The sequence below is a fragment of the Bidens hawaiensis genome, unplaced genomic scaffold, assembly GCF_021521415.1.
Source record: "Bidens hawaiensis isolate Kalapana, Puna unplaced genomic scaffold, B.hawaiensis_p1.1 tig00009774_1, whole genome shotgun sequence".
Taxonomy (NCBI): domain Eukaryota; kingdom Viridiplantae; phylum Streptophyta; class Magnoliopsida; order Asterales; family Asteraceae; genus Bidens; species Bidens hawaiensis.
Window position 1 is genome coordinate 697,019 of NW_027491730.1, and position 13,949 is coordinate 710,967.

The following is a 13,949-nucleotide window of genomic DNA, read 5'->3' on the forward strand; positions in this document are numbered from 1 at the left end:
AGGGATGAACCAATCATGTAGACAGACTCCATTGTATTTAGATGCCTTCATTTCTCTGGTTTGAGGCGAGAGGCAGTGTTTTGTTTCTCTGGATGATGGAACAAAAGTTGAAAAGTGGAATTTTTGGTCCGATGACAAGATAGTGCAACTCATATCGCCTGATGTACATCTCATAATGCAACATCCGGTCATAAGAAAAGAGTACAAATTCAACAACATAATGCACAACCATCACTTTAGTTGAAATTGTAATATTATATTATAAATTAGTTCTACTTATGACTAACATCATGGCATCTATTTAAGCATGAATAATTTAGAGAGGAAAGTATCAAAGACTAATAGACAATGAGTGCTACTTGAACTATCGAACTATAGTTATATTTTCTCTTGCATGTATGATTCATGGTCCCTTAGTCATCTTATGTGTTTTTGTACATTATTTAATTTTTTTGTGGGAATTTGCAATTAACTATGAGTTTAAAATACCCCGAACAAGCAATTAAAAGGGTTTCGTGTTGTTATTAATGCAAGTTGTATTTCAGTATTTGTTTTGGGCTGCCCATTCCAAATAGCTTGGCAATTGCCGAGTCGCTTCCTTTTAGGAGTTGACCATCACACATGCTGTACTTTCAAATTTTTAGGTCCATTCCGAAAATATAAGAGGGTTTTTTACATTAGTTTTTTATTATGAAAAAAAATGGCTTCAATTAAAGTTTTGTTTTAGGAATAAAACAAATCTTGAACTACCCTTTGTAAAGGCTTTCACTATTTACGTAATAATCTTTATCACAATATTTTAATGTAGAAAAAAAAATACCAAAAATCCATTGAACGCAAATACAAAAAAGGATAAGGTTTAAATCAAAATAATAGCAAAGTTATCTACTTATTGACTTCATGTTAAAACCTTTCAAGATTCTCATGTTTTCAAATAAAATGTAAAAATTAACACGGTAGAAATGTAATGTTTCTATTCTAATTTTGGTGACATGGTGGAAGGTATTTGATGATTAAGCTAACGACGCTAAATAAAGTAAACTAGTGTTACTAGACTACATATATAGCATGATGGAAGGTAGTTGATGATTAAATTAACAGTGTAAAATGTAATGTTTTTTCTATAATTTTGGTGATTAGTGATTACATTGACAGTTTGAAAATGTAATGTTTTTTCTCTAATTTTATAAATTATCATTTGAAGAACAAATTGTTCATAAGAAACACCTACAACAAATAAAGATAGTGTTAACACGACGTGGTTAGTTAACAATTTACTTTCTTAATTGTTCTACACTTCAAACAGTTGTATGAACTAAATAACAAATAAGATGTTATCTATTCTATATATAAAGCATGTGTGAGAGACCTCTTAATTTTTAAGAGGTACCAAACTTATTGCTTTTAGTACAAACTATAATGCATAAAATTAATATATTTTAGGGGCAATTTTGTATTTTAACAATTTTGTCTTTTAGCATAACCAAAATCATGTTACGGTTTATTTTAATTTATTAAAAAATAATTACAAGTTTAGTCCTTTTTACTTTAATCACATTTTGTTAATTTATATAATAGTTACATATATACCCATTATATTAAACCAACTACCCGACGACGTTTAAACGTTTATAACTTTTTCACACGCTAATATTTTTTTAAAAACATTATACTATAAAAACGAGTATTTTATTCTCTTTAATTTGAGTATGGTATTGCTATACTTTTTTTCATTTTAAAAACTTAACGTGTTACGTGATTACCAGTAAAGACCGACAAACGAATCGGACGGTTTCGGTCATTTAGGTCATGGGTCTAAAAGGTTAAGGTCAGAATGAGTCGATACAAAAAGGTCAATTTTGGTTTGGGTCGGGACGGGTTTGGTTTGAAAGGGGTCAAGTCATAACAAATTTCGGTTAGAACATTGTCAAGCGAAACGGGTTGCGGGTCAAGACGAGTTCAATGTAGCGTTACGTTGTGACGTGCTTACTAATACCGTTAAGATTCCAATGCCGCAATACAAGCATACTATCGTCGGGTTAAGCGCATACTCTTATGAAGTCACGCACATACAGAGGCAGTAAAACCGGTTATGCATCTGATGTCATGTTTGCATGCATACCTCGCCGCATCGCGTGGACACGCAGCTAGTTGTTGAAGAAATAGCACATCCAACCTATTATAATCCATTTTAATAGTGGTTATTGCGACAACTATTTATGATTTGATTAGTTATCTTCTTCATATGAAAGAGGTAAGTGTACCATATGTTAGTTCACTATACAAATTGATAAACCAAACTAAATCAAACATACATTTATATTTGATGAACTTTTTAAGAACCTGTGTACAACTAGTACTATGGATAAAAATTTGCACTAGATAATACATGTTAGACAAGACTATACTTAAAAGTTATATTAGAAGTGGCCAGAGACACGTGAGTGTTGAACCTATGACCTATCAACGTTTATCCACGGTTATCAATGGGCAGAGGCATGGGGTGTCGAAGAGGGTGACAGACTCATGCCCACTCTCCCAAAAGGCTAATAATTGTAAAAAAAGAAAACATATATGTTTTATATATAATTTTGTGTTAAATCAAAAGATTACTAAATGATTTCTAAGTGTAATGGAAAGAGAGAGAGAGGTGTGAAACCAAAGGGTCTTGAGTTCAATTTCAATTCCCGTTAGCAGTCTTACTTTTTTTATAGGTATTAACTTTCTCTTGTGCTTTACAAGGGTCATTTTAATAATTTTCTTAATATCATTATTATTACTAATAATGGTCATTTAAACATCTTTATTATTACTAATACTTTTTTTTTGCTTTGGTCCGTATTAGGCAATGGAAGTTTCGCCCGATTGATAAGCTTGTCAAATTAATTATCATGTGATTAAAAACGTGATAACAAAGGCCTTTTTTTCACTCGTCTTGACCCCCAAAATTTTAAGGAATTATCAGAGAACCTTTTCCATGAGCAAAGTGTCACATCTTCATTATCCACCATTACGAGCCAATAAGTGCATACACAGTGCAAAACCTGCAAACTTTCATAGGCAAGGTGGAGAAGAGTTGGGCAATTTGTCATGACCAAAGCCCGTCCACAAAACTCACCATGGACGAGAGAGGAGATGATTGTGAGAGAAGAAGCAAAGGGAAATGACATATCGTACGGTTCATGATAATCTTGTAGACGCGTTTGACTAGGAGTTTCTAATCTCCATCAAATGAAAAAGAGTTTTGACTTTGAAGAGTTTTCTTAGAACGATAGATTATATATATATATTTTTTTTGAATAACGAAGAATCTCACGTGTAAATCATCTTTTTTCGGGGCCATATCTAAGGTCGACTCCTCGACTACCTTGAGACCATACCCCCTGAACGAGATGGAATCTGTAAACCTTCGCCTGTTGTCAGGTTCGAACCCGAGAATAAAGCCATGATTCGTCTCTTCACCTAGTCGACTGTGAAAATGACCCAAGCGAAAATCAAGCATGCATCTCCATTAGAAATGATAGACCAACCAACCACTAGACCAAATTCACATGACAATATATTATTATATATAACAATTAAGATATTCGGTGCCGCTAACTCATTAGACCACCTGGCAGCACCATATTGGTCCATCTCATTTTGTTTTTTGTTTTTATCTTTTTACTTCAGGTATTGTAACAAAAAACCGACTGAATATCAATTTTGTTTTTATTTATTTTAGTTTTTAGTTCTGAAATCACTACGAACGTGACGGAAACCAACCGAATTGGCGCAAACTCGCTGCATTTTGTTTTTATTCCGATACAGTAGCGAATGCAAAGAAATCTGACTGAATGCCAATTTTGTTTTTTTATTTTTAGTTCAAGTACCATAACGAACATGACGGGAATTGACCGAAATTGCGTAGACTCACCACCTCAGCGCCTGAGATCGACAACACTTGGTTTTCTCAACACCCAAAATTTACCGACCGATACACCTCATTAATCCACCTCGATTTTTAGTTTTTATTTGTTTTTAGTATCGTTATCATAAAGCACATAATGGTAACTAACCGAATTCTCGTCGACCTACCGCCTTAAAGACAGTAACCAACAACACTTGAGTTTATCATAACCCATGTTTTACCGACATGTCCAACGCAACACGTCGGATAAAGTAAAACACTATGTTATATACCAAGTTATAAATTTACCTATTTTTCTCTCTTTTAATTCAAAGTCAAATAAAACTAATTAATCGTGTCATTAACCAACAATAATAACGAAAAACAGGCTACAGGGCAACAATTAATTAACATGGAATCCACGGCGGATAACCAAAACAATATACAACAAACCCTCACACCTCCTCCACCGTCAGATCACCCAATCCAACGGCCCACAGAAAACCCTAGCATAAACCTTCATCCTTCTCGGCTATAAAGCCTCTCTGCAGTCTACTCTCTTTCTTAACAATTTCCCATCATCCATCGGCAGCCACTCAACAAATCCTTCAGCAAGGTAACCACAAACCTTACCATTATATGTATCTATATAACTTCTATTACATGGATCGTGATTTTTATCCAGTTGATTATTGAGCTTGTTATATGATGAGATCAGCTGATTTTGATTTAATAACTGTAAATAGATATGTTGAATTTTAATTATATTAAGATCGACTGATTTTGATCTGATTATTGTTTCTGGTTTACTTGGATTTGTTAGATATACATGTTGATTTGTTCGTTATTCAGTTTTTTTTATATAATTAATTTAGTATTATTTTTGGTTCTGTATTTTGCTTATAATGACGTCACACAGTATGAACAACTGTATTGATAAGTTCATATTATATTGTATTGATGTTTAACTAAGTTGTATATTCAATATAAGCTTCTATACATTACTGCTTTTATCTAATTGGTTATTACATTACATACACTCTTTTGTAGTCAAGGGCGAAGTATAGTTAGGGCCCGGGGTGCCCCCCCCCCCTGTTTTTTTGCACAGTAGTTTAAATTTGCCCGTTTTTGCCCGAAATTTTTTATACGTAGTGTAAATTTAGCCGTTTTAGATCGAATTCGTCCAAGCTTGGCCACTGTTTGTAGCACAGTTTTAAATCAGTAGTTATTGATATGGGATCCGGGATTTTCTTATTTGCGCACGTAGATTATTCACTCATCCTTTTGCTACTAGCTTATTTCTTCTTATAGGTGAAAAACCGTAGCATAATAAAGTAAAACGATCTAATTTTTTTTGCAAAAATGAATTATCGCATTCGAAGGTTGGAACGGATATTTAATAATATTAATCCAAATTACCACGAATCTCAATGACCATTATATAATCAAGTTCATGTTAATTATATAGTTTGAAGCAACTAGTGAATCTTTTTGGGTTTTCAAATTCATGTTTGCTTTTGTTTTTCTGTCTTTTTTTGGATTTGAGATATTTATTATTTAAGGTTACTTATTTTAATTCAATTGGTTGTGGCAGTTTGTTTGATATCTCAGAATGGGTAAGGAAAAGACTCACATCAGCATTGTGGTCATTGGACATGTCGACTCCGGCAAGTCAACCACGACTGGACACTTGATCTACAAGCTAGGTGGCATTGATAAGCGTGTCATCGAGCGGTTTGAGAAAGAAGCAGCAGAGATGAACAAGCGTTCTTTCAAATACGCCTGGGTGCTTGACAAACTTAAAGCCGAACGTGAACGTGGTATCACTATTGATATCGCGTTGTGGAAGTTTGAGACCACCAAGTACTATTGCACGGTTATTGATGCTCCCGGACATCGTGATTTTATTAAGAACATGATTACTGGTACCTCGCAGGCTGATTGTGCTGTTTTGATTATTGACTCGACCACTGGTGGGTTTGAGGCTGGTATCTCTAAGGATGGTCAGACCCGAGAACATGCTTTGCTTGCCTTTACTCTCGGTGTGAAGCAAATGATCTGTTGTTGTAACAAGGTGAATCTTTTGTTTTAAATAACATAATGTGAATCTTTATGTGTGAAAGATACTAAATTTTGATTTTGATAATATTATGCAGATGGATGCTACCACCCCTAAGTACTCCAAGGCACGATACGACGAAATCGTCAAGGAAGTTTCTTCTTACTTGAAGAAGGTTGGTTACAACCCGGACAAAATCCCGTTTGTTCCCATCTCTGGTTTCGAGGGTGACAACATGATTGAGCGATCCACAAACCTTGACTGGTACAAGGGTCCAACTCTCCTTGAAGCTCTTGACCAGATCAACGAGCCAAAAAGACCATCTGACAAGCCCCTTCGTCTACCACTTCAAGACGTGTACAAGATTGGAGGTATTGGAACTGTGCCTGTTGGTCGTGTTGAGACTGGTGTTATCAAGCCCGGTATGGTTGTCACTTTCGGTCCATCAGGGTTGACCACTGAAGTCAAGTCGGTTGAGATGCATCACGAGGCTCTACAGGAAGCTCTCCCTGGTGACAATGTCGGGTTCAATGTCAAGAACGTTGCGGTTAAGGATTTGAAACGTGGGTATGTTGCATCTAACTCCAAGGATGACCCGGCTAAGGGTGCAGCCAGTTTCACTTCACAGGTTATTATCATGAACCACCCTGGCCAGATCGGAAACGGGTATGCTCCCGTTTTGGATTGCCACACTTCCCACATTGCTGTTAAGTTCTCCGAGCTGTTGACAAAGATCGACAGACGGTCTGGGAAAGAGCTTGAGAAGGAGCCCAAGTTCTTGAAGAACGGTGACGCAGGTATGGTTAAGATGCTTCCAACCAAGCCTATGGTTGTCGAGACTTTTTCAGAGTACCCGCCACTTGGAAGGTTTGCAGTTCGTGACATGAGGCAGACGGTTGCTGTTGGTGTGATCAAGAGCGTGGAGAAGAAGGACCCGACTGGAGCTAAGGTGACCAAGGCTGCGGTGAAGAAGGGGGCCAAGTGAAGGTGCTGGTTTGATGGGAGTGTTTTATTTGTGTTTTTAAACAATTTTAATTTCTATATCTATTATGTTTGTTTTCAGAAAAGGAGTTTTGGTATTTGGTTTTGTGGCTTGCATTCCTGTGCTCTAGCCTCACTTGTGAGGATGTGTGGAGGTATTGAGCAACTTGTTGCTTGATGACGGTGATGCGAGTTTACAAATAGCCGGGTTTTGACTTCCTTTATGATGTCTTTCTTATTAAACTTTTCAAGACATTTATCGAAATTTGGTTATTTTATATTTTCTTTATCTGATGGTTAATTTTGTGGTTGGGGTTGTTAACTGATTGATCGTAGGTTCGTATCCTACTTGAACTACTTATTGGTGGTAGGTTCAAATCCTGCAGGGGATTTGGAAATCACCGGAAACACCCCGGTATAGGGTTGGGGTACTTTTTTGTTCCGTTATGTTGTTGCAATGGACCGTCAACTAGTTTGCGGCTCAAAGATTGTTAGTAGTCAAATTGGTATGATCTAAAATCTAGCATCTGATCTAGTAACCCTTTCGCTTCTCAGTTCTTTCTATAATGATTTGTGATGATAATTAGACCAAATGCATTCCTATAACTTTAAGATGGTAAAAAACATCTAAACATAAACATTCTTTTAATTGTTCTATGATGATTAATTGATTATCACTAGTTCTCGTTTTCAAATGATTTAAATAGCCTAAGACTTGTAGTTTTCCAAGCAAGACTCAAAATATTGAAGTCACATTTTGTGTGTTTTGATAGCAATGACATCGCAATGACATCGGCCAAGAATCCATTTTACTTTGTGCCTAGCATCTACATATACACCCTTTTGTGTGTTTTGATAGCAAAAGCATTTATATTTGGTATCCGGGTCACAAAGTAAAACATTATTCTATTCGTATCATCGAAAGAGAAATCGCTCAATATGTTATTCTTGAACAAGTATACCACAACAATCCATCCTTTTTTGATGATGATAAAATCATTATAAAAGCTAGTTAAGCAGAAGTTAATATTCATGTCAGCATGCAAATATCTTCTATTCTTTCCATTTTGTTTAATAAAGCGTTAGGACCGCATGAAACCACACAAGCATATACATGATCAATCACTTTGATGAAAATATGTTGGATTTTTGCAAAATACATTTATCTATCAAAACATTGAACTTGACTATCCCCATCAACAATCTCACAATCTCAATCTCACATTATAAAATTAATTTCTCTCTCTTCAATCTACAAAATTTAACCCACTCCAATCTTTTACTTCCATTAACAACCCAATCTCATCCTTTTTTATTAAATAAATTCAATTTATAATTAGTTTTGATTAACTATATAAATATAATTAAGTAATTATATTTTTTTTTAAATATAAAAAACTTTAAATAATTCAATAATGGTTAAAACTAAAATTTTATATAAAAAATACGATTTTTTAAACAAACTCCATTTTTAACGAAATTTATACCGGAATGCTCACAAAAAAAAACTAAGTAAGACTGTGTTTTTAGATTTTTTTAAAAAGTCAAATATAATAAGTTATAAAACAAAAACCAAAAAGTATATATAATTAATTGGTGAGAATTAAGAAGAAAAAATAAAATAAAAGCACATCCAATTACATGCTGACACGTGGTCATTATTGAGAAAAAGAGGAGATTGCAATCCCAATTGGTGGACCGATTGGTTTGCCCCTTTAATGCCATTTTTTCTTTTTTTTTTCCTTAATTGTTAAGATTGCAATCCTTGATCAGGAGTAGTATTAGGAAAGAAGTTCATCCCAAGACAATGTACATTATATCTAGGTCTATCACAATTAGCTCGCAAAATAAAAAAAAAATAACGAAGAAAACCGTGTTTGCATGATTATATTTTGACAAATCATTCTATGAGGGTATTGAACGTTACACATTAAAAAAAAGTCGCATTTTAAGAAAATATAATACTACATGACGAATATATGTATGAAATTCTCTCTAAAATATCGTTAAACTTTAGAGGTGACACTCATGACTTTTTTAGTACAAAGATCTTTACAAAAATCCCCTAAAACTAAAAAAGGGGCACATTATACGCACATTCGTGACGTATTAATTACATAACTAAAATCATGCTGGTCTTATGGTCATATGACTCGTTCGTATGGTATGGACTGGTCTTATGGTCATATGACTCGTTCGTATGGTATGGACTGTCAAATCACACTAGCAATGATATGCGAGACTGACATAGCGACATGCCGGCATATAAACTTGGCATATAAACTGATGTGACATGACATTCCACGGATAACTACCCCACTATATATGGTCCATATAAACGGCTACAGCCGTCTATACGGCCCCATATGTGCGTTGGGGTGGTGTACTTATGATAGCACCTCTAAACTGAGGTGACATATCATGACTAGGTAAACAAACAATATATGCATAACCAACATATATGGAATTCTAAACTCATGTCAACCAAAACTAGCAACGATTAACTACATTTAAAACGGCTCAAAAATACCACAAACCATTCTTTCTAAGCCTCACAAACACCATCATACTTTGTACACAAACAACTAACAAAATAAAAAATCCACAAAACAACGATCATGACAGACAGACAGGCCATTTACCTTTTTACCCTCCAGCCAAGAATGAGCTGCCATCCCTGTCGTCATCTCATCATCATTTCATGGCAACCGCCCTCTGCGCCGCCTGGTTTGACTGCATGCTTGACCACTGCTGACCTAAAGACCCACCCTCACCTACCCCTATATCCGAACCGTGCAACTGATACGAACTGACCATATTGCCCCTTGCTTCTTGGCTCTCATATCGTGCCCCATCAGCTGAAAACGCGCGGCCATTGCATGAATTGTTGACCATCCCGCCAGTTGCTTCTTGGTGGGTGTTTAAACTCTCGGTGGACTCAGAGCGGGCACGCTTCATGCTTGATGTACTTGATGATGTGGCGTTCTTGTCATCAGTGGCGGACTTTGAAGCATTGCCTTCGGTTTTCTTGGCGAAACGCCCCCCAGAACTCCTCATTCTTCGCATCGCGTGTTGATGGCGGGATTCATGGAGGTATGGCTGTAAAATTTAACACGTAAAACATTAAAATGACATCTTTTAAGATCTTTTAGTTTGTAATCAATTGGTGTCAAAGATCTCATTGTAAAAAACTGTTAGAAACTATTTAAATAGTTAAAAGTCTAGTTTGGCTCTTACCAACTTTTAATACATATAAATTATGTAGTTAATAAATTCTGTATTTTATAAAGTCTGCATTATATATATGCATCTTACCAGTATTATTTTTACTTTTTACATATACAAGTGTGTAAAAATTACAAAATTTTAAATTTTTTTCTTAAAATAAATGACTTGGCTAATAAGCCACGAGACGAGCCAAGTCCGAGCCTCTAACCTTTAAACTTGTTAAAATAAACAAGCCGAGCCCAAGCCTAACGTTGCAGCTCGTTAAGATGAATGAGTCAAGCCGGCTCGACGAGCTACGAGCTAGCTCAAGCATTCTAAGAGCCGAGACCGAGCCTAATGTTTCAGCTCGTTAAGATAAACAAGCTGAGCCAGCTTGCCGAGCCAAGCCTGAGCCCAACAAATTAGCTCGTTGAAATAAAGCTCGGCTCAGCTCGTTGACAGCTCTAACTTATATTGTATGTCAACCTTTCTATCCTTAATAAGCTTTTTTTCAAGTTCAGCTTTCGCGCGCGACTGTCGTCGCCTTAGAATAGCATGATACTGTTTCGCGTTCACATAAACGGGTTCTTGCGCCATTTCAAGAGGCAATGGCATCCTTACTTGGTGCATATCAACAAACTGAGGATGAACCTTGCATAACACAAATCATCAATCAGTCAAACCAGGTTCATCAAACGTGCGGGTCAGAGGTCAAAATGTGTACTTCATTTGGGTTGATCCAAAACACCATTATATTTAACATACTTGAAAAAAATACTACTAAAATTACCAAATGCTGACCGTACGCCGCCATCATCCCACCGTAATAGGGATCATAGTAAGGATTTGGTGCACAAGCCTGCGAAACATAGAAAACACCTCAATAATTGCTACACGACGATTAATTAAACGAGCAGGTCGGGTCAGACGGGACCAGTTGGATTGGTGACTGAATGGGCCGGGCTGGCCCAACCTACACACGCTTCCTAATCCTTATATTACTTTATAAATAACAGCGTTAAAAATTGATCACATTGTTGCAATCAAAATCTAAACTTTTTCTTAACAATAACTGATTTAGAATGTCAACCCGTATGACCGTTACCCTTTTTTTTCTTTTATCCAAGTCAAGGAATCTTACAAGTAGTTCAGGTTGCGGGACCGGTACAACGGCTTCTTCATTCCTTGGAAGTATGTTTTGTGTTCCAAGTTGGATATTATGTTGTCCTTGTTGAAAGTTATCTGAGTTCAAAGGGAATAACTCGTCATCAATATATGTATATATTTTAAAATTTTAAATAATTTAATATAACAAATACAAAGATAAAGATTAACCTGAAGACAGATATGGCAGATTATGTGTTTGTTTGCTGACATCAGCTTCATCCTCGCTAAAAACATCATCAGACTGTGAATCGCTGTCTAACGAGTGTTCTTGTGATGATGAGTCGGCTGAGTTGGCCCGCCTCATGGTAGCGGTGGACATGGAGCGGGTGCAATACGTGCCAGCAAGGCGTACCTGTTGCAGACAAGGAGATAGTCAATTTCAAAACCGTTTGATCAATTTTCATATGATTGAACACACATATACATAATAACAACAATCACTTTCTCAATTATTAAATATTGTATAAAACTTGCTAACTTAAAACGGGCCCAGAAGGGTCAAGTGACTCAATTTGACATGAACCAAACCGATATTTTTTTAATGTGACTTGATTTTACCCGAAACAAACTGACACATTTTTAAAGTGACCCATTTTGACCAGAAACCATATTGATACCTTTTTAAGTGTGACTCAATTTGACCGAACCAAACTGATACTTTTTTAAGTGACTCATTTTGTCACAAATCAAGCTGATACTTCTTACGAGTGACTTGTTTTGACCCAAATCAAACTGATACTTGACTCGTTTTGACCCGAACCAAACTGATACTTGACTCATTTTGACCCGAACCAAACTGATACTTTTTTAAAATGACTCGTTTTGACCCGAACCAAACTGATACTTGACTCGTTTTGACCCGATGCAAACTGATACTTTTTTAAAATGACTCGTTTTGACCCAAACCAAACTGATACTTGACTCGTTTTGACCCGATCTCACTTTCTCAGAACCCGTTTAGAAGCCCGTTTCCAGGCTAAAATACACAGCATGCACTCAATTATATCTGCATGCATCCAATTGTATCCACAATTAACTACAAGGATCAATTGTTCCATACAATAACTAACCATCTTCAAATTACTACAACATACGAATAATCAAAACCCCAAATTCAAAAAGCTCAAAATTAATTAAAAAAAATTAATTCAAATTTATAAATTCTGCACCTTTAAGCACAAACAAAGCTCAAATTACATAACAAAAGAATCAATTCAATAAAAAAACCATTAATTGAAATCTAGAAGCTTCGAAATCGGAAGCAAAACTCGAAATATCCAATCGCATGCACCCAATTCCAATAAAAACCCGAAATTAAACATGCACAAACACAGAAATCAATAAACAATTAAACAAATCCAACATGCAGAACTGAAACACCGATTACAAAATTAATTGATTAAAATTAAATCAACAAACAGAGAGTATAATATTAATAATAATTGATTGATTGATTAATAATAATAATAATTACCGGCAGAGGCGATTGGAAAAAACCCTAAATAAGAGAAATCGGCAAGGGAATCGGAGAGAATTGAGAATTGCGGATTGAAGAAGATTTAGAGTGAGAATAATACTAATAATTATAATCGCTATATCTTTATAAATATTAATAATAATAATATTATATTATGTTTGTATGTGTTTATTGTCTGTTTCGAAAACTTGACGTAACCCCACCTTTTTTTATACATCGACGCGTGTATGTTTGCGACACATCACCACATCCTAGAATCTATTCTAGACTTTGTGGTCCTTTACTTTTTATATTATTATTACCAAACTATGCACCAGTTATCTTTTATTTATTTTTAACGTTACATTACTTTGGGTTTAGTTTAGAGTGAAATACATCTTGTTGCCACACGACCTAGAGTCAACGTTTTATTAACAGACTCTGCACTTTAATAGGTTTATTGTACCGACATTTAAAGTTTTTAGATTCTTTTTATTATTTACACGATTTATATTTCCGTCTCTGAATTTTAATAGAGTTATTAGTTTAGAATGTGTTTTCTGACCGGTACTTTTTTGTTTATCCTTTTTTATGTGTTTTGTTAGTTTTTTTTATTTAACTTATTATAACTAAAGCTAACTTTTAACTTTAGTTGCTTCTTTTTATTGTCGTTTAGGTTAAATCCTACATGTTCTATACTAATATATTACGTAATATACATCCTCATCAACCTCCTACGACCATGCCATGAAGCTATGGCTCCAACACTAGTCTATAACATAATTACAAGAAAACAAGTTGTAAAAGTGTATTAATTTATATAATATATACAAGTTTTTGTACTCGCGTGTTGCGGCGTGGGGGTCTATTAGTGTGTTAATAGGCAGTGGGTATATACATATATGTTTGGTCTTTTTTAGTACGTGACACACGATTAAATTCTGAAACAAAACTACACGAATAGAATCACTTTATTCCAAGTTTGGCAAACAAAATAAACAACAAATGACATAACACTACTGTTTGGAAACTGTTGAAGCATGAAGACTACGTTTCAGTGAGTATGAAAAAATGAGTTGGACTGCGTGGTTGAATTTTGTGGTCAATATTTGAAACTTTAATCGATAGTATATTTGATAAAATTTGCGGCTATAATTTGATAATTTCATGAATAATAGAGATTTATTGAG

At 35.2% G+C, this 13,949-nt stretch overlaps 2 protein-coding genes across 3 annotated transcripts; one reads left to right on the top strand and one right to left on the bottom strand.

Annotated features, from left to right (window-relative positions):
• Nucleotides 1-5,461: 5,461 nt before the first annotated feature.
• On the top strand, nucleotides 5,462-7,240 carry LOC143533523 (elongation factor 1-alpha). Its single transcript, XM_077028283.1, has 3 exons — nucleotides 5,462-5,963; nucleotides 6,046-6,935; nucleotides 7,012-7,240. The coding sequence occupies exons 1-2, from the start codon at nucleotides 5,502-5,504 to the stop codon at nucleotides 6,931-6,933; spliced, it is 1,350 nt and encodes a 449-aa protein (XP_076884398.1). The 5' UTR covers nucleotides 5,462-5,501; the 3' UTR covers nucleotides 6,934-6,935; nucleotides 7,012-7,240.
• A 2,138-nt stretch (nucleotides 7,241-9,378) lies between these two features.
• On the bottom strand, nucleotides 9,379-12,909 carry LOC143533504 (nuclear transcription factor Y subunit A-9-like). Of its 2 annotated transcripts, XM_077028265.1 has the most exons (6): nucleotides 12,778-12,909; nucleotides 11,472-11,655; nucleotides 11,278-11,378; nucleotides 10,927-10,995; nucleotides 10,623-10,787; nucleotides 9,379-10,028 (listed from the first exon to the last, which is right to left on the bottom strand). In XM_077028265.1, the coding sequence occupies exons 2-6, from the start codon at nucleotides 11,620-11,622 to the stop codon at nucleotides 9,624-9,626; spliced, it is 891 nt and encodes a 296-aa protein (XP_076884380.1). In that variant the 5' UTR covers nucleotides 11,623-11,655; nucleotides 12,778-12,909; the 3' UTR covers nucleotides 9,379-9,623. The 2 variants fall into 2 exon arrangements, with proteins under 2 accessions (XP_076884380.1, XP_076884381.1); XM_077028266.1 differs by lacking the exon at nucleotides 12,778-12,909 and having other exon boundaries at nucleotides 11,472-11,757.
• Between the last annotated feature and the right edge of the window lie 1,040 nt (nucleotides 12,910-13,949).

Bases quoted from the DNA above. Each gene is read 5' to 3' on its own strand.
- LOC143533504 (XM_077028265.1), bottom strand. From the start codon at position 11,622: ATGTCCACCGCTACCATGAGGCGGGCCAACTCAGCCGACTCATCATCA. The intron at 10,996-11,277 runs GTAAGATTCCTT...TATGTTTCGCAG, and splicing joins TCCCGCAACCTGAACTACTT to GCTTGTGCACCAAATCCTTA. The intron at 10,029-10,622 runs GTTGACATACAA...TAAATTTTACAG, and splicing joins AGCTTATTAAGGATAGAAAG to CCATACCTCCATGAATCCCG.
- LOC143533523 (XM_077028283.1), top strand. From the start codon at position 5,502: ATGGGTAAGGAAAAGACTCACATCAGCATTGTGGTCATTGGACATGTC. The intron at 5,964-6,045 runs GTGAATCTTTTG...AATATTATGCAG, and splicing joins TGATCTGTTGTTGTAACAAG to ATGGATGCTACCACCCCTAA.